The sequence below is a fragment of the Hemitrygon akajei genome, chromosome 3 (genome assembly GCF_048418815.1).
Source record: "Hemitrygon akajei chromosome 3, sHemAka1.3, whole genome shotgun sequence".
NCBI lineage: Eukaryota > Metazoa > Chordata > Chondrichthyes > Myliobatiformes > Dasyatidae > Hemitrygon > Hemitrygon akajei.
This window is the reverse complement of record NC_133126.1, coordinates 83,180,680-83,199,882: the sequence shown is the minus strand read 5'-3', so window position 1 is coordinate 83,199,882 and position 19,203 is coordinate 83,180,680. Positions and strand designations below refer to the sequence as shown.

The 19,203-nt window shown below is 38.2% G+C and overlaps 1 protein-coding gene across 6 annotated transcripts in view; it reads right to left on the bottom strand.

Moving 5' to 3' along the window:
• The window catches only part of pcnx1 (pecanex 1), a 243,376-nt gene that overhangs the window by 71,499 nt on the left and 152,674 nt on the right, over positions 1-19,203 (bottom strand). For all 6 annotated transcript variants that reach the window (XM_073040246.1, XM_073040248.1, XM_073040251.1 and 3 more), the window contains 4 exons: positions 17,047-17,218; positions 9,938-10,048; positions 9,572-9,663; positions 3,591-3,700 (listed from right to left, as the gene is read on the bottom strand). In XM_073040246.1, coding sequence (XP_072896347.1) covers positions 3,591-3,700; positions 9,572-9,663; positions 9,938-10,048; positions 17,047-17,218 — 485 coding nt within the window. The remainder of the gene's footprint in view (positions 1-3,590; positions 3,701-9,571; positions 9,664-9,937; positions 10,049-17,046; positions 17,219-19,203) is intronic.

The window sequence follows — 19,203 nt, the reverse complement described above, 5'->3', positions numbered from 1 at the left end:
ATCACAAAAAACTATAAGGACTTATTTAAGGTTAATTTTTTTACCCCTAATCGATCAGATTAAATGTTTGTTTACTAAATGGTCACCAGTATCTTTATCTCTGATAGGTCAGATTAATGCTATTAAGATGGTTATTTTACCCAAGTTTTTATATGTATTTCAAGCGGTACCAATTTTTATTCCGAAATCTTTTTTTGCCAATGTTGATTCAAAAATTTCCTCATATATATGGCAGAATAAAAATCCTAGATTAGGTAAAAAATATTTACAGAAGGCAAGGAAGGAAGGTGGATTGGCATTGCCTAATTTTAGATTTTATTATTGGGCAGTTAATATCCGATATTTGATATGTTGGTTAAAGGATTGGGATTTATCTTTTAGCCCACATTGGGTGAACCTGGAAATTAAATCTGTACAAGGATTTTCATTGGGTTCTATTTTAGGGTCTTCTCTTCCCTTTGCTCTTTCTAAATTGCCGAAACGAATTGACAATCCGATATTTAAACATACTTTACATATATGGTTTCAATTTCGGAATTTTTTTGGATTGACTCAGTTTGTTTTAAATATTCCTATTGTATCCAATTGCTTTTTTTATCCTTCTATTATAGACCAAGCTTATTCAGCTTGGAAGACTAAAGGATTACTACGATTTTCCGATTTATTTTTGGATAATTGTTTTATGTCTTTTGAACAATTATCTAATAAATATAATTTGCCTAGATTTCATTTTTTTAGATATTTACAGATTAGGAATTTCTTAAATACTGTACTTCCTACTTTTTCAAATTGTGTCTTCAGGTATTTTGGAGAATTTGTTTGAACTAAATCCTTCTCAGAAAGGGCTAATATCAAAACTTTACAATATAATTACGAAGATACGTTCACAGCCCTTCAATAAGATTAAAAATGATTGGGAAAGAGAACTTAACCTTACTATCCCTATTGAGAATTGGGATAAAATTCTTCAATTAGTTAATACTTCATCTATATGTGCTAAACATTCATTAATACAGTTTAAGGTTGTGCATAGGGCTCATATGTCCAAGGATAAATTGGCTCATTTTTATTCCTATATAAATCCTATTTGTGACAGATGTCATTCTGAGATAGCGTCTTTAACTCATATGTTCTGGTCGTGTCCGCTTTTGAAAAAATATTGGAAAGACATTTTTGATATTATTTCTACGGTATTGAACATTGATTTACAACCTCATCCTATCACTGCAATTTTTGGTTTACCAATGATGGACTCACTCCATTTATCCTCTTCTGCTTGTCGAATGATTGCATTTCTTACATTAATGGCTAGAAGATCTATTTTGTTGAATTGGAAAGAAATTAATCCTCCTACTGTATTTCATTGGTTTTCTCAAACTATGTTATGTCTAAATTTAGAAAAAATTAGAAGTGTTGTATTTGATACTTCTATTAAATTTGAAAAGATATGGAGACCATTTATTCAATATTTTCATATGATGTAATAAGACCCTGTTCCAAGCCTATTTGTTTTTCCAGTTTCAATTTTATATATGTTGAGAGGATCGGAGTTGACAACACTGATGATTTTGTATTTTTGTGAGATATTATAAACAGCCCTTTTTTCCCATTTTTTCTTTTTCTCTTTTTTCTTTTTTTTTGTTTTTTCCCCTTATTAGTTATTAGATTAGTTTTTTTGCATAATTTTTTTTCTCTTTCTTTTTTCTGTTTTTTAAATATATATTATGATATACCTAGGTTTGCCTTGTTTATTTGTTACTTGTATCGTCCATGATTTGGGAATACTCAGTTATACTGTAACTACTGCTTATGTATTCTTTCATGTTCAGTTGTAATGTGCATGTTTGTAATCCCATTATCTATGTATCAATTTTATTTTGTTGATATTAATAATAATAATAATAATAAAAAGATTGAAAAAGAAAAAGAAAATATTAAAGAAATGTGTTGTCTATAACTTTATGCCTTTTGGAAATCAGGTCATCTTTTACCTGCTTAGCTATTCACAGTAACAGAAATTTTGACCAGGGGTGCCCAAACATTTGCATGTTACTGTAGAATAGTTATTGAATGTTGTGCATGTCTACCACCTGGGTTAACATTGGTTGTGAGAATATTCAACAGTATTAGTATATTCAGGTGCCCAATGATCGTGTATTGAATTTAATGTGTATTTTACTTAATTCTCTGTAGTTTTACAGTAAAGAGATCTCATTAAAAACCTTGAAGAAAGCTTCTGTTTTGGATGACTTTTGAGAAGTTGCTTAGCTCACTGCATTGCTGTGTACATTTACACAGTGAGGGCAGTAGTGCCCATTTAATTGTACTGTAAGTTTCATATTTCTAAAATGATATTTCTACTGAAATATCAACCTAAAGTAATAGCCTTTATAATTGTATTCCTTGATTTACTACTTCAGTTTTCAAATTTTAGTTATAACACAACTGATTCTTTGGGATTTGTGTTCATTTCTCCACACTTATTAGTACATTGCAGAAAAATATTCACATTATAGCTCATTCAGCCTTATTCATTTACAATTTATTGTTTAGGGAATATTTTATAGGACATATCTCCCATTTGTAAATTGAAGAAAAGCTGAACATCTAAGGCTCAAGCATCAAACGGAAATAATGTCTTATAACTGTGTACCTGGCTTAGTTTGATCTGCTGCAATACTTCTGTATCCTCTCAATCATGTATACTGTACCTGTGAACTACATCAAACGAATTGACCAACAGAACTTGAGCATTAATTTAGAATTTAACTCAATTTCAGGTTTAGGTGACATACTTGCCATAAGATATATTTTCATCTCATTTTCCAAGAAATAACCACAAATTTCAATGGAATAGATAGACAAAAATTCTTACTTATTGGCCACAAACTCCTCTAAGATCACTGACGCACAATTTCTCTCTCCACAAATGCTGCCCAAACTGTTGAGCTATTCCAACATTTCTACTTTTGTTACACCTTAAATAGGACTTGAGTAAAACATGTCTATATCTAGCTAGAGATGAGAGACTGCAGATACAATATACTGGAGCAAAAAAACTAGTAGTTGTAGGAACTCAGCAAGTCAGACAGCATCTGTGCAGGCAGAGGGAAAGTGAATGTTTTGTATTGAGGACTTCTGATCGAGGTCCAACATTGACCTTTACTCTGCCTTCACTATGTGGCCTGAATCTCCGAGTTCCTCCAGCGGTTTGGTTTTTACCCGGTTTGAGCTGTCATGTTTCAGTGCAAGTATCAAAGTTCAATCCTAAACGCAGTGATTTAAGCATATAAATCTGCACTTGTCACTTCAGTGCACAACTGAGTGAGTCCACTTTAAAATGATAATTTTTTAGTGAAACATTTGATTGATTTTTCTAGATAGGGTGGGTGTGGTAAAAAAGATATTCCCAATCAGCATTTATTCCCCAACCAATATCACTAAAATAAATTATTTGGTCACTTATTTTATTTATGACAGCTGTGAGAACATTTCATTAGTTCCTCGGGATTACATATAGCTTGAACTTTCTACAGCCGTTGTATGAACTTATGACAAGAAAGATTACTTTGAGAAATGGAATCACTTACATCAGTACACAGGGGTCACTGCTTTGTCTGCTTAAATGATAGGAAACAGCAACCAGCAGGCCACAAAAGACAGAGAAAAGAACTGGAATGTGTTGTGCATCCCAAGAATCCTGGAAGATAGCAACAAAGTAAAATGCAAGTTATCAAATTTATAAATATGATATTTAATTGCAGATCATCTATAATTTCAAATTAGGTTTAAGGTTATGTGATTTGATAAAACATAGTGGATGATTTAACAAAAATGGTAACTACCAAAAAGGTAGACTTGTTACTTTATGTTATGCATCAAAACATCATAAGATTCAATGTAAAGTTAATAAACCATCGCCATTTAATCAGACCTGCAATAGTTCATAAAAACAGAAAGCAGTTACAACAAAAATGTCACAGAATATTTGTTGCTTGTGCATTTAATACTTTAAGAATTGAAGAATCTTGTTTATTTTTCCCTGAAGAAGAACCTGCTGAGAACAATATTTAGTTCGTTTCACACCAGTCTCAACCTTTTATTCTATTTTCAAATAAAGCAACTTTTTCTGATAAAATTTGTGTGGCTTCCTCAAAATAGATTCAAAGGTGGAACGTCTGACTTGAGCACTGATTTTTTTTAATACGTTGTTTATTAATAGTTCTGTTATGATATATTTTGAGCCTGTCTGTTGCCGCTCCTATGATTGGACATTTTGAATTACAAATCTACAAGAAACTCTTGTTCTCTATCAACTGCCTTTTCTCAACTCAACATCATTCAGGATATTATTGCTACTTATTACTCTTGGTATGTGGAGTACTTTACACTGGTGCAAATGATCAAAAATAATCTACTTGTGTTCCTCCATTTACAAACTTGATCTAATTAATTTGCAATCACTATCAGTCTCCACAGATCTAAACATGCCAAAACTGAGCTGGCAGCAGCTACTTGCAAACAAGTTAACATGAGATAGTGGGAGGCATTCAAAAAGGAAATAGTGAGAGTTCAGGGCCATTATCTAAATCTAAGGCCACATGTCCAAGGAACCTCGGATGTTAAAGGATATTGCAAGAAAATAAATGGAGCTTAAAGTAGGCATGGAGAATAGTAAACAGTATGGAGTTCTAGAACAAAGTTAGAAATGAGGAGGTATTACATCTCTTAATGGACAAAGATGGGTAAATCCTTGGGCTTGATGAGATCAAAATCAGAAAGAGGTTCATTATAACTGACATACTTTATGTCGTGAATTCTGTGGATGGGCAAGTAAGGAAATGAGGTGAGAAAGGGAAATGGCGAGGGGGTAAGGGGGTGGACAGACTCACAGGTGTGAAGTGTTGCCTCACTTGGAAGGACTGTTTGGGGCCCTGAATGGTAGTGAAGGAGGAAGTGTAGTGGCAGGTATAGCACTTGTTCCACTTGCAAGGATAAATTTCAGGAGGGAGATCATTGGGGAGGGATAAATGAACAAGGGAGTTGAGTGGGGAACAACCTCTGAGGAAAGCAGAAATTTGGCCAGGGGGTGCGGAGGAGGGGGAAGAATGCTTGGTGGAGGGATCTCATTTCATTCAGATGGCGGAAATTACAGAGAGTTATGTATTGGTGTGGTGGAAGGTGAGGACCAGAGGAACCCTATCCCTAGCACGGTAGTGGGAGGATGGGGTGAGGGCAGACATGCACGAAATAGAAGGGATGTGGTAAGGGCAGCGTTGATGAGAGGAAGGGAAGCCTCTTTCTTTGAAGGAGGAAGACAACATCTTAAACCTTGTGGATTTTAGTAAGTGGAAGTCGAGGGAAGTCTTCATTGATGGATCAGCAGTGGAAAGTCCAACCCAGCCAATTACCACCCTATCAGCCTACTCTCAATCTTCAGCAAAGTAATGGAAAGAGTCATCAACAGTGCTAGTATGCAGCACCTACTCAGCAATAACCTGGTTACAGATGCCCATTTTGGGTTCCATCAAGGCCACTCTGCTCCTAACCTCATCACCTTCTTGGTCCAAACATGGAGCAATGAGCTAAATACCAGAAGTGAGGTGAGAGTGATGGTCCTCGACATCAAGGCAGCATTTGACTAAGTATGGCATCAAATTGCCCTAGCTAAAATGGAGTTAATGGGAATTTGGGGGAAAACCCTCCACTGGCACAAAGAAAGATGGTTGTGGTGGTTGGAGGTCAATCATCTCATCCTCAGGATATCACCGCAGGAGTTCCTCAGGGAAGTATCCTAGGACCAACCATCTTCAGCTGCTTCATCAATGACCTTCCTTCTGTCATAAGGTGGGGATATTTGCAGATGACTGCACAATGTTCTGCACCATTTGTGATTCCTCAGATAGTGAAGCAGTTTATACCCAAATGCAGCAGGGCCTGTACAATATCCAGGCTTGAGCTGACAAGTGGCAAGTAACATTCCAGCCATGCAAGTGCCAGGCAATGAGTATCTCCAACAACAGGGGCTCTAAACATCGTCCTCTGACATTCAGTGGCATCACCATCACTGAATCCCCTATTATATACATCCTGAGGGTTAGTATTGACAGGAATCTGAAATGGTCTAGCCATATAAACATTGTGGCTACCAGAGCAGGTCAAAGGTTAGGAATCCTGAAGCATGTAACTCATCTCATGACTCCCCAAAGCCTGTCCACCATCTACAAGGCTCAGGTCAAGAGCGTAATGGAATACTCGCCACTCACCTGGATGAGTGCAGTTCCATCAAAACCACCCAGTACAAGGCAGCTCACTTGACTGGTACTCTTTCCACAAGCATCCAATCCCTCCATCATCAACAAACAATGTGTACTATCAACAAGGTGCACTGCAACAACACATCAAAGTTCCTAAGGCAGCACCTTCCAGACCCACGACCACTACCACGTAGAAGGACGAGAACACCACCACTTGGAAATCCCTCTCCAAGTCACTCACCATCTTGACTTGGAAACATATTTCCATTCCTTTGTTGTCGCTGGGTCAAAATTATGGAATTCCCTCCCTAACAGCACTGCGGGTATACCTACACCTCAGGGACTGCAGCAGTTCAAGATGGCAGCTCATCACCACCTTCTCAAGGGCAACTAGGGATGAGCAATAAATGCTGGCTTAGCTGGCCCACATCCTGTAAATGAATGAACAGGGAATACCTTCTTCTCATTGCTATTATTAAGGTGGTAAAGAGCCTAAAGCTTCTTCCCCTCAGCCATCAAATTTCTGAATGGACAATGAACTCATGCACAAGACCTCACCTTTGTTTGCTCTCTTTTTGCACTAAATTTATATTTTAATATATACTTCTTATTGTGATTTATAAGTTTTAAAAATATTATGTATTGCAATGTACTGCTGCTGCAAAACAACAAACTTCATGACATATGGCAGTTATATTAAACCTGATTCTGATTCGGGAATGCTGGGGGTGAGCCATGTCTCTGAAGCAGAATACACAGTTCCTCATGTTCCTGCGATACTGCGGTCTTGCACTCAGATTTTCAATTTTATGTTCCAGAACTGTTCATCAGCCAGGAGGATGGCAAGGCATTGAGATCTCAGAGCCCTGTGTTTCAACAGTCCCTGCAGCCCAGCCTGGCAGCTGTGCTTTCTTAAAGGGAAAATGCACTACTTGCTATACAGGAGGTAAAGAAAGCAGATTGCTGTGGCTCTAACACAATTCTTCAAACCTTCTTGTACCTCTAGTATGGCTAGAGGTGATTATAGGACTATGCATATGAAACCTTCTATTCGAGGGCACCCACTTAATTACAAGCAAGCATATCAAACATCAGTGCATGTGAAATTACTGTGAAAAAGTTCTGAGACAAAATATTAATGTAGATTTGGAGAGTCATGAATTAATCAAGGATAGTAGGGAAGACTTTATCAAGGGAAGATCCTGCTTGACTAATTGATTACATTTTTCCAGAGGTAGGTAAGTATGTTATTGAAGACATTGTGGTTTATAGGTTGGATATTTGTCTTCATTAGCCAAGTCATAGGACACAAGAGTAGGGATGTTATCAACAACAAAAAACATTAGTTAGGGCGAAGGTGAAGTACCATGTGTGATTCTGGAAGCAATATTATAGGAAGGTTTTAAAACCTCCCACAGCCCAAAGACACACCAGGTAGGTTAATCAGTTATTGTAAATTGTCCTGGGATTAGTTTAGGGTTAAAATCATGGTTGACAGGTCTGGAGTTGCATGGCTCAAGGGGTAGGAAGGGCCTCTGTATCAGTAAATTAATTAATTAAAACTGTAAGATTTTCAAAGTTTAAGTATTGTTAAAAAGTTACACACCATTGACTTCTATTTTTGTTAACATATCCTGAAATAGCTTTAAAAACTAAAACCACTTTCATCTATTAAAAGCACAAAAGTTAAATTACAGAACCAGGAGAAAATATCCCCTTGTGTACATCTGTCAGGTTTAGTTTGACAGACAAGTTGAAAGTTGTCTGGATTCCCCACATTTTCTCATTTACTTCTGGCTCATTACTTGTGAAGTTTCCTTGGAAAGATAAATCCCAGGAGTTTCATTGCTATAAAAGTTTGTACGACACTAAGACCACAGTTGAGAGCTCCAAATAATAAACACAATCTGTATTCCTTCTTAAAATGATTTAAAATAATTTTTTTTAAAATCAGTAGATGTTGGGAAGGCCAACATTTATTTCTGATCCCTACGCACCCTTGATAAAGTGAGGGCAGGCTGGCTTTTTTAACCACTGCATTGTACCTAGTGATTGCTTGTATTGTGTTGGTTAGTAAAAAAAGTTTTATATCTAGGATGGGCAATTTAGTTTTTGTTGTTTTATATGGCATTCATACTTCTAATTTAAGTGCAGCCCAAGAGGGGCGGACACAAGCCTGTCCGTTCGGGAACTGAGATTAGATTGATCTTCATATATCATCTTGTTCGTAGCCGTTCCAACATGGGTGGCCCTGAGATGGCATCACCTGATGGAGTCCTTGAAGCATACAAGTGTCCAGATGACGTCAAGTGTCGATCCAGATCATGGAGGTGCAATTCAGTAATTTTGACCAACATTACCATGTATTTTGTAAAAGATGAAATGCAGCCATAGTGAATTTGCGGTAAAATAACCCTGGGATTGTTTTTTGAGACAGTTTGCAGACTGCTTTGCCTTGGATGGTGTCAAGCTTCGTCAGTATTTCTAGAGTTGCATATCCAGGTAAGTACAGATGATTACATCATATCCTACTCAGGTCACCCAAATAATGGAAAAGCTTTGGACAATCAGGATGTGAGTTGCTTACAGTAGGATGTTTCCCAGCTCTCATCTGTACTTGTAGCTGTAGTAATCATGCAGCTAATCCAGTCAGGTTTCCTATGAAGATCCCCAGAATGATGATCGCAAAACAATAGCAACAATCCTGAAAGTCATTTCTTGGAGCAAGTGGCATCAGAAATGGTCATTGCTGGGTACATTTGTGGCACAAATTTATTGGTGTTTATCAGTACTTGCTGAATGTTATCCGTCTGAATGCTCCTGTTTTAAGCAGGTAGGAAATGTTTCATTTTCTGAAGAGTTATATTTGGAATTGCAAATTGTGTAATCATTAGTGAACAATTCTGTTCCTCATTTTGTAACGGCAGATCACTGATGCACTTAGCTAAAAATGGTTGGCTCCAGAACACCGTATTAAGGAATTGCTAAAGTGGTATTCTAGAGCTTCAATAATTGCCCTCCAACAATCACCGCCATCTTTGTGCAAAGGACAACTCGAACAGATGTATCAGAACAACTTTCTGATGGTAATGCTTGACTCATTGATCACACAGTCTCAGTCAAATCAACATTCATGATAAACATCCTATACATTTAGCAAAAATGAAACTCTTAATTTAGAAATAAAATGGTGTATCTGCTTTAAAAATGCTCCAGATAACCCTGAAGTTGAATTTCCAATTCTTAAGGACAGTTGCTGATGTGAGCAATGACCTTCAACACCTTCAAAAAAGAGATTAATAAAAAGTACCTACCCTCAGCGCACCATAACACAGTCCATATAGCAAAGCTATGGCCAAGACACTACGAATGAAACTGAAGAGTGATGCAAGAAGATTTGTGGTAGCTGAAAAAATATAAACACAAGAGACAATGATATATTTCCTAAAAAGTACATCTAAATGTTACATTGGCTATCTTTGATCAAACTCATTAGAACTTGTAATTAAATACAAAATATTTAGGATCAAATACAATGAATGACATTGTATTCAAAGGTGATGCATAACCATATAATTGCAATGCTTTTTGAAATCATCAGACAAATGAAAATGGAAACTACATCTGCAAATGTTTAATAATTTGTTTTGAAGATGTTTTACAAGTATCAGAATACTTACCATTTCCACCAAACACATGAATATCGAATTGTTCACAAAGATACATCACAAATGTATTTACTTGTGGAAGCAAGCCAATGAAGAATATCACTGGAAAACATAGAGTAAAAGCTACAAAGAGAAAAGAAAATGTCAATAAGACATGAACATAACTAAAATTCACTGTAGATATTCGAAAACAAGTAAGAGAATGCTAAGTGTTTCACATACCAGCAATGGAGACAAGAGAGAAACAAACATCTCACTATTCTTTGCAGTTGAAGTTAACCAGTGTAGGTACACTTCCTGCACTTTAGTCTAAAAAGTGGACATAGGTTCATTCCTGGCACAAAGCTATCAGATATCAGGGGCGTCACTAGCACTCCTAGCACTATCCAGATGAAGTAAGAGTTATGTCTTACTACAACTATTACTGGCACTAGATATATTGTACAATTATTGTAACAGAAATTTAATTTCCCCCTCTCGAATCTATTACTGTTCTTCTTAGGGGCTACTCCTCTCGCTTCTCCCTTTTGTTCCACCATTGTTTCAATAAAATGTTTTTTAATTCATTTTTCAAAAAATAAATCAGTCTTTGATTCAATAATAGTTAGCTAATGAAAAATCATCTTTTAACCAGATACTATAGAAGGAATTTATTTTTTAGCCTTGCCTTCATTTCACTTCCAAAATCATCCTGCAGTCTCATGTTTTCTCCTCACTATACTTAAATTAAACTACAAGTTACAATTCTTCATAAAAGTGAATATTTCTAAAAGGTCACTCTTAAGTTCCTTTTCTAGTTTAAAATACTTAACCAAGTCTTTCTTCGTACTTTAGTTCCTCAAACTGTAGGTCTGAAGATCACCTAGATGTATGATTCTACAGTTCACTTTTTTAGTATAGCCATCTTCCCATCATGGAGTCCCTGGCCAGAAATCTGGATTCATACAACTGAGTGATCTTCAAATCGTCAGTTTAAGCTATTACAAAGAAAGAAAGACTTACAAAGAAAGACTTGGTTAAGTAGTTTATTTTAACTGAAGGAAAGGAATTACGAGTGACATTTTAGAATTGCACATTCATTTGTTTATTACCTCTTTACCATTATCCCCAATTGGAAATAATTCAAAAGATGTGTGGCTTGGGTGGTTGACGGTTGGGTTTATTTACTTGCACATGTTTTGTCACCATAAGAGGAGATGATCAGAGAACAACTCAACCCAACCATTATCCCTAATGTTTGTAGATAGAAAATAAAATATTGAACACATTATTATACTACTTTTAACAATCTGGCTATCTCTCTTCTAATCTATTCATCTAAAAAAATTATCCTGCCAGAAAATCCCTCATTTTCTTTCAGATTTTAAATATTGAACTACTTCCACAACCCATTTCCTCATACTGCTATTTACCAATGCCCCCTTGTAGATTTGCCATAATTCATGGTTATTTAACTGTATCCCCTTCTCTCTAATTCTCTTGTCACACTAATTTGGTACCAACAGTAATTTCAACTATGTAAATTCTGAAAATACATAATATTCTTTTTTAATGAATATGATCCTGATAACATAATGGGCTTGGAGGAATTAGACCATAAGACATAGAAGCAGAATTAAGCCATTCAACCCATCGAGTCTGCTCTGCCATTCCATCAAGGTTGACCCTCAATCCCATACATTTGGATGATATTTGACTACAATATTGTTAAGGAACCAAAATTCTTTTAAAACTTGCTGTCTGCATTAAATCATGCTTTTCAAATGATGGTTGTCTTTTAACATGTGCTAAAAAAATGATCAATTAACAATTCCAATGATCAGATCCAATAATATGAGATGCTGTAAGACTAGCATTTTGTGCTTTCTGCACAGGGTTTAGTTCACTAATTTACAGAAAACCTACTGTCAATAAAATAATGTCAATAAACCTCCATGGTTTACATACAATTTAAAAATTCTTTAACAAGATAGTTAAGGAATGTTACAATACTGGATTAACTCACTATGCTTTTGTTCAAAGTACTTACATTTCCTATTCCTGTAATGGTGACTAAGAACCGTGGCTACAAAGCGAGAACCTCAGTCTATATTGTTCCTGTAAACCAGTAGGTTTCTCATTAGAATACACGGAATTATGCTGTAGCTAAACCAATGATCCTATTTATGCTAACATCTAGTAACTACTGAATTCTATGCTAGCAAAAATATCAAAGGACCAAGTTGGCAATACACATCTATCTTCTGCAATTTTCAAGAAAATTTTATCATTTATCCATTTTTCAATTTGAGAACAGTGTGCACATGTAGCAATTTCACTGATATTACTTACTTAGTTGTCAGCACTTTTACACTACCTATATCTATTCTTACAGTATGTCCATCTCTCTTCTTTTATATTTGGCAATCACATTGGGTCCCACTGTTTAAAACCTAAACTGAGCTGCTTAAGATGATACTTCCTGAAGTGCATTACAAATAATTCTATATTAAAATTGCAGAATAGGTGTGAGAGGTCAAGAACATTGATAGTTGAGCACAAATGCTCAATTTATACATTTACTTTATCGAGAGAAGGTACCACTATCTTCATTAGTCAATTTCAATTGAACATTGATGACAAAAAAAGAAAATCTGTTATTTTCTGCCCTTTCTCACTTAAAACCATCGTATGAACATTTTATAGACAATAGACAATAGGTGCAGAAGTAGACCATTCGGCCCTTTGAGCCTGTAGACCATTCTGAGATCATGGCTGATCATCTACTATCAATACCCGGTTCCTGCCTTGTCCCCATATCCCTTGATTCCCCTATCCACCGTTCAGATAATAATCTGCCTTCCTGTTCTTACTCTCAAAGTGGATAACCTCACACTTATTCACATTAAACATCATCTGCCAAGTATCTGCCCACTCACCCAGCCTATCCAAGTCACCCTGAATTCTCCTAACATCCTCATCACATGTCACACCGCCACCCAGCTTAGTATCATCAGCAAACTTGCTGATGTTATTCTCAATGCCTCCATCTAAATCGTTGATGTAAATCGTAAACAGCTGTGGTCCCAATACTAAGCCCTGTGGCACCCCACTAGTCACCACCTGCCATTCCGAGAAACACCCATTCACCGCTACCCTTTGCTTTCTATCTGCCAACCAGTTTTCTATCCATGTCAATATCTTCCCCCCAATGCCACGAGCTCTGATTTTACCCACCAATCTCCTATGTGGGACCTTATCAAATGCCTTCTGAAACTCGAGGTACACTACATCCACTGGATCTCCCTTGTCCAACTTCCTGGTTACATCCTCGAAAAACTCCAATAGATTAGTCAAGCATGATTTGCCCTTGGTAAATCCATGCTGGCTCGGCCCAATCCTATCACTGCTATCTAGATATGCCACTATTTCATCTTTAATAATGGACTCTAGCATCTTCCCCACTACTGATGTTAGGCTGACAGGACGATAGTTCTCTGTTTTCTCCCTCCCACCTTTCTTAAAAAGTGGGATAACATTAGCCATTCTCCAATCCTCAGGGACTGATCCTGAATCTAAGGAACATTGGAAAATGATTACCAATGCATCTGCAATTTCCAGAGCCACCTCCTTTAGTACCCTAGGATGCAGACCATCTGGACCTGGGGATTTGTTAGCCTTCAGTCCCATCAGTCTACTCATCACCATTTCCTTCCTAATGTCAATCTGTTTGATTTTGTCTGTTACCCTATGTCCTTGGCCCATCCATACATCTGGGAGATTGCTTGTCTCTTCCCTAGTGAGGACAGATCTAAAGTACTTAGTAAATTCTTCTGCCATTTCTCTGTTTCCCATAACAATTTCACCCAATTCATTCTTCAAGGGCCCAACATTGTTCTTAACTATCTTTTTTCTCTTCACATACCTAAAAAAGCTTTTGCTATCCTCCTTTATATTCCTGGCTAGCTTGCGTTCGTACCTCATTTTTTCTCCCCGTATTGCCTTTTTAGTTAAGTTCTGTTGTTCCTTAAAAATTTCCCAATCATCTGTCCTCCCACTCACCTTAGCTCTGTCATACTTCCTTTTTTTTTTAATGCTATGCAATCTCTGACTTCCTTTGTCAACCACTGTGGCCCCTTTCCCCCCTTTGAATCTTTCCTTCTCCGGGGGATGAACTGATTTTGCACCTTGTGCATTATTCCCAAGAATACCTGCCATTGCTGTTCCACTGTCTTTTCTGTTAGGATATCCATTCAGTTAACTTTGGCCAGCTCCTCCCTCATGGCTCCATAGTCTCCTTTGTTCAACTGCAACACTGACACCTCCAATCTGCCCTTAACCTTCTCAAATTGCAGATAAAAACTTATCATATTATGGTCACTACCTCCTAATGGCTCCTTTACTTCAAGATCGCTTATCAAATCCTGTTTATTACACAACACTAAATCCAGAATAGCCTTGTCCCTGGTCGGCTCTCATACAAGCTGTTCCAAGAATGCATCCCTTAGGCACTCTACAAACTCCCTATCCTGGGGTCCAGCACCAACCTGATTCTCCCAGTTCACCTGCATGTTGAAATCCCCCATAACTACTGTGACATTACCTTTGCCACATGCCAATGTTAACTCCCTATTCAACTTGCACCCAATATCCATGCTACTGTTTGGTGGCCTGTAGACAACACCCATTAGGGTCTTTTTGCCCTTACTGTTCCTCAGTTCTATCCACACAGACTCTACTTCTCCTGATCCTATGCCCCCCTTGCAAAGGACTAAATCTCATTCCTCACCAACAGGGCCACCCCACCCCCTCTGCCCACATTTCTGTCCCTACGATAGCACGTATACCCTTGTACATTCATTTCCCAGGTCTGATCTCCCTGCAGACATGTCTCCGTTATCCCAACAACATCATAGCTACTCATTCACACCTGAGCTTCAAGCTCATCTGCCTTATTTCGGACACTTCGTGCATTCAGATATAGAATTTTTAGCCCATTTCTCCTCTCTCTGTTTAAATCGCTGCCTATTGTGCTTAACCCAGCTCCCCGAACTCCCATCGGGCTATACGCCCCTTGAATTTTGTTGTCCTTCCTAAATTTACTTATTCTTTCTGCACATTTAACTCCATGTTCCGTCAGACCATCCCTCTGTACATGTGTCCTCCTTATCACTTGTTCCGCCTCACCTTTCTCTACTACACACTTAATATTTTGGAACCGTATAGTCCCCACCTGTCCTTTATTCTTCATCTCGCTATCCTCTCTCACATTCTGGATCCCTGCCCCCTGCAAATTTAGTTTAAACCCCCCCCCCCGAGAAGCACTAGCAAACTTTCCTGCAAGAATGTTAGTACCGCTCCAGTTCAGGTGTAAACCGTCCCATCGGAACAGATCCCACCTTCCCTGGAACAAAGCCCAATTACCTAAAAACCTGAAGCCCTCCCTCCTGCACCATCCTCTCAGCCACGTATTAATCTGTATAATCCTTCTGTTCCTTGCCTCACTCGCATGTGGCACAGGTAGCAATCCTGAGATTGTTACCCTGGAGGTCCTGCCCTTCAGTTTCGCACCTAACTCCTTGAACTCACTATGCAGGACCCCCTCACTCATCCTACCCACATCGTTGGTCCCTATATGGACCACAACATCTGGGTTCTTGCCCTCCCTCTCGAGAATAACCTGCACCCGATCTGAGATGTCCCGGACCCCAGCACCAGGGAGGCAACATACCATCCGAGACTCCCGATCTTCCCCACAAAATCTCCTATCCGCCCCCTGACTATAGAATCCCCTATCACTATCGCTCTCTTCTCTTCCCTCCTCCCCTTCCTAGTCGAGGGTCCAACCTCAGTGCCCGAGACAGGACCACTGCAACTTGTTCCTGGTAGGTCATCCCCACCAACAGTATCCAGTATTTTGGTAAAACAAACAATCTAAAATGCACTTCCCAACATTGGTGCACAGGTGACCTCCATGTAACAGCAGCGTGGGTAAGAAAATTCACCCTTATGGAATTTATAAATGACTACACAAAACCTGAGATAGGGAACAACATTTGTTCTCAGTACTTATGTGGAAATAAGTAAAACAAACACAAAATACAAAAACAACAAAATTCCAACTATTTTTATTTTTAATCACTCAATACCATGGGAGAATAAGATTTAGATGTGCCATCAGCATGCAAATTAGGATGTCAGTCACCGATGAATCCCTCCCTTACCATGCCCTCTCCAGCCCAAAGGTGCAAGGGCATATGGCAGAGTCTTAAGAGTGTAGAATTGCCATGCTCTTCATCTGCAAAGCATTTTCTCTGACACACTACAGCATGGGAAGCCATGTTAGCCACAAAAGACACAGGGTCTTTGAAGTAATTCTTTTATCCATGAGGTCACTGCACTTGAACCAATGATGCTTTCCCCCACACACATTTCTTCCTTAAATCCCATCCCTTTCCCTCATAATCCTAACTTCCTGAACCCTTTCCAATTCCACAAGGCTTGCTTACTCATCAGTTAAATAATGCTGACGAGGTCACTTTGTCATCGCTGATAAAATGGCTTAATATGAGAGAAAAACACCTTGTAAGAATGTATCCCCAATTATAACATGAGATCCTGCAGGTAAAGAGGGTTTTCATTACTGAAATTTGGGATACACACTGTTTCCAGGAAAGCAACCCCAATGTAACATAGGGGTCACCACAATGCTTATAATTTTTTTTAGCAGTAAAGTAAATCATTAAACTAGAACATTTTTATTTAACATATTTGAGACCATCATCAACTGCTCAATGTCCAGATTAAAAATATGTAATTGTTAAAATCAATATTTCCTTTGGGGACAATGTAATGCCAGGTTTTGAAGTGAACGTCACTTAATGCAAGCTTTTAAAATATATATCAAGAAATCAATTAAATTGTCAGAGGGAAACTTTTAAAGGAAATATTTCCACTAAATCATCACAATTTAAAACTGTTGAACATGATATCAATCAGTTTAATCTAGAATTTTAAAAAAACAATGCATATGTTATATTGAATTGAAAGAGCTAGTTTGTAGGTCTATCAAATAGATCTTTAAAAGATTAAAAGTCTTTTTCCCCCAGATCCTCATAAACTTCTTATCCATTACTCCTTACCCATGACAAGATCCCTGGCAGAAGCCAAGAGTAAAGGACTGGTAAAAGCCACTCCATACAACTTAAATCTTGTTCCTGATGTATGTTTATTCCCATAATCCAAAAGCCAGATCAGGCCACAGCATACACAGAAATAGACAGGCCTACTGTAGGCTATAATCCGATTATGACCCTGGAAGGGAAGAAAAAATTGAATAACTGTCACTTAGCTGTAAGTAGATGATATTTTGTATTACTGATCTGAAAATTAACACCAACAATAGAATATAGGGTAAAACCAAAAAGACATCAATGACATTACCTGGCTGGAATTATACTCTAACACAAACTAAATACACCAAAACTGAAAATGCATGCAATTTTCTGATGAAGAGTTAGTGTTACTGATGTACGACCTTGCTTCAGTTCTGTCCTGCATCTCCTTCAGATGCTGCTTAAACTGCTGTGTATGTGTAGCATATTTCCATTGTACCATAGAGTGTATGAGGGCTTATAGATATGAGCAGAATCCTCATTGATGGCTACGAGGTGCTTAGTGTTGTAAGTAAAGAATCATTCATATGTTACTAGGGCATTGTAATTATCGTCTTATATTCCATGTGATTCAAATTCAGCACTGTCAGAATATCATCTCAAAGACTTTCACAAGACTTGTTTCAAAGACAAGTCAGACCAGAACTCAGTTCCAGTGTTACAATACTTCCACGTTGATGCACTGCAGAAACTGCTGTACACTGTTAAAAGTGGCATTAATACTGCACTCCACCAAGTTAAAACAAATTAAAAAACCAAAATACTAATTTTCAAAAACTATGAAGAGAGAACATTAAAAAAGCAACACACACAAAATGCTGGAGGAACTCAGCAGGCCAGACAGCATCTATGGAAAAGAGTAAACAGTCAATGTTTTGGGCTGAGACCCTTCACCAGGACTGGAAGAAAAGATAGAGTTAGAGTAAGAAATTTGGGGAGGGAAGGAAGAACCACAAGGTGATGAGTGAAACCAGGAAGAGAAGGAGGGGTGAGGTAAAGAGCTGGGGAAGTTAATTGGTGGAAGAGATACAGGGCAGGAGAAAGGGGAATCTGATAGGAGAGGACAGAAGGCCATGGAAGAATGAATAGGGGGTGAAGCACCAAAGGGAGGTGATCAGCAGGTAAGGAGATAAGGTGAGAGAGGGAAATGGCAATGGTGAATGGTGAAAGAAAAGGAATGTGTGGGGGGGGGGGGGGGGTCATTACCGGAAGTTTGAGTAATTGATGTTCATGCCATCAGGTTGGAGGCTACCCAGATGGAATACAAGACGTTGCTCCTCCAACCAGAGTATGGCCTCGTCGCAATAGTAGAGGATGCCATAGACTGACATGTCCGAATGGGAATGGTCTCCCAATCTGCGTTGGGTCTCCTTGATATACAGGAGGCCACACCAGGAGCACCAACAATAGATGACCCCCAACAAACTCATGAGTGAAATGTCATCTCACTTGGGAGGACTGTTTGGGGTCCTGAATGGCAGTGAGGGAATAGGTGCAGGGGCAGGTGTAGCACTTGTTCTGCTTGCAAGAATAAGTATTAGGAAGGAGATCAGTGGGGAGGGCCAAATGGACAAGAGAGTTGTTTAGGGAGTGATCCCTGCAGAAAGCAGAAAGTGGCTTGAAGGGAAAGATATGCTTAAAGGTGGGATCCTGTAGAAGATAGCCAAAGTTACAGAGAATTATGTGTTGGATGTGGAGGCTGGTGGGGTGGTAGGAGAGGACAAAAGGAACCCTACCCCTGGTGGAGTGGCGGGAGGATCAGGTGGGTATTTTTTCCAGTCCTGATGAAGGGTCTTGGCCCAAAACATCGACTGCACTCTTTTTCATAGATACTGCCTGGCCTGCTGAGCTCCCCCAGCATTTTGTGTGCGTTGCTTGGATTTCCAGCATCTGCAGATCTTCTCTTGTTTGTGATTATAAAAAAAATCAAACTGTTTTAAAAGGCCAATTTAATTTTAAAATGATTTTTTAAAATTTAAATCTGAATTAATTTAAAAATACCATTTTAGTTATGATTAATATTGATTTTAACAGAGCAACAGGAAGGCAGATGTTAAAAACTATCAGATTTCCAAGCTAATTTTAAAGTCCTAATTTGAACCATGGAGTACAACTACCCCCCTC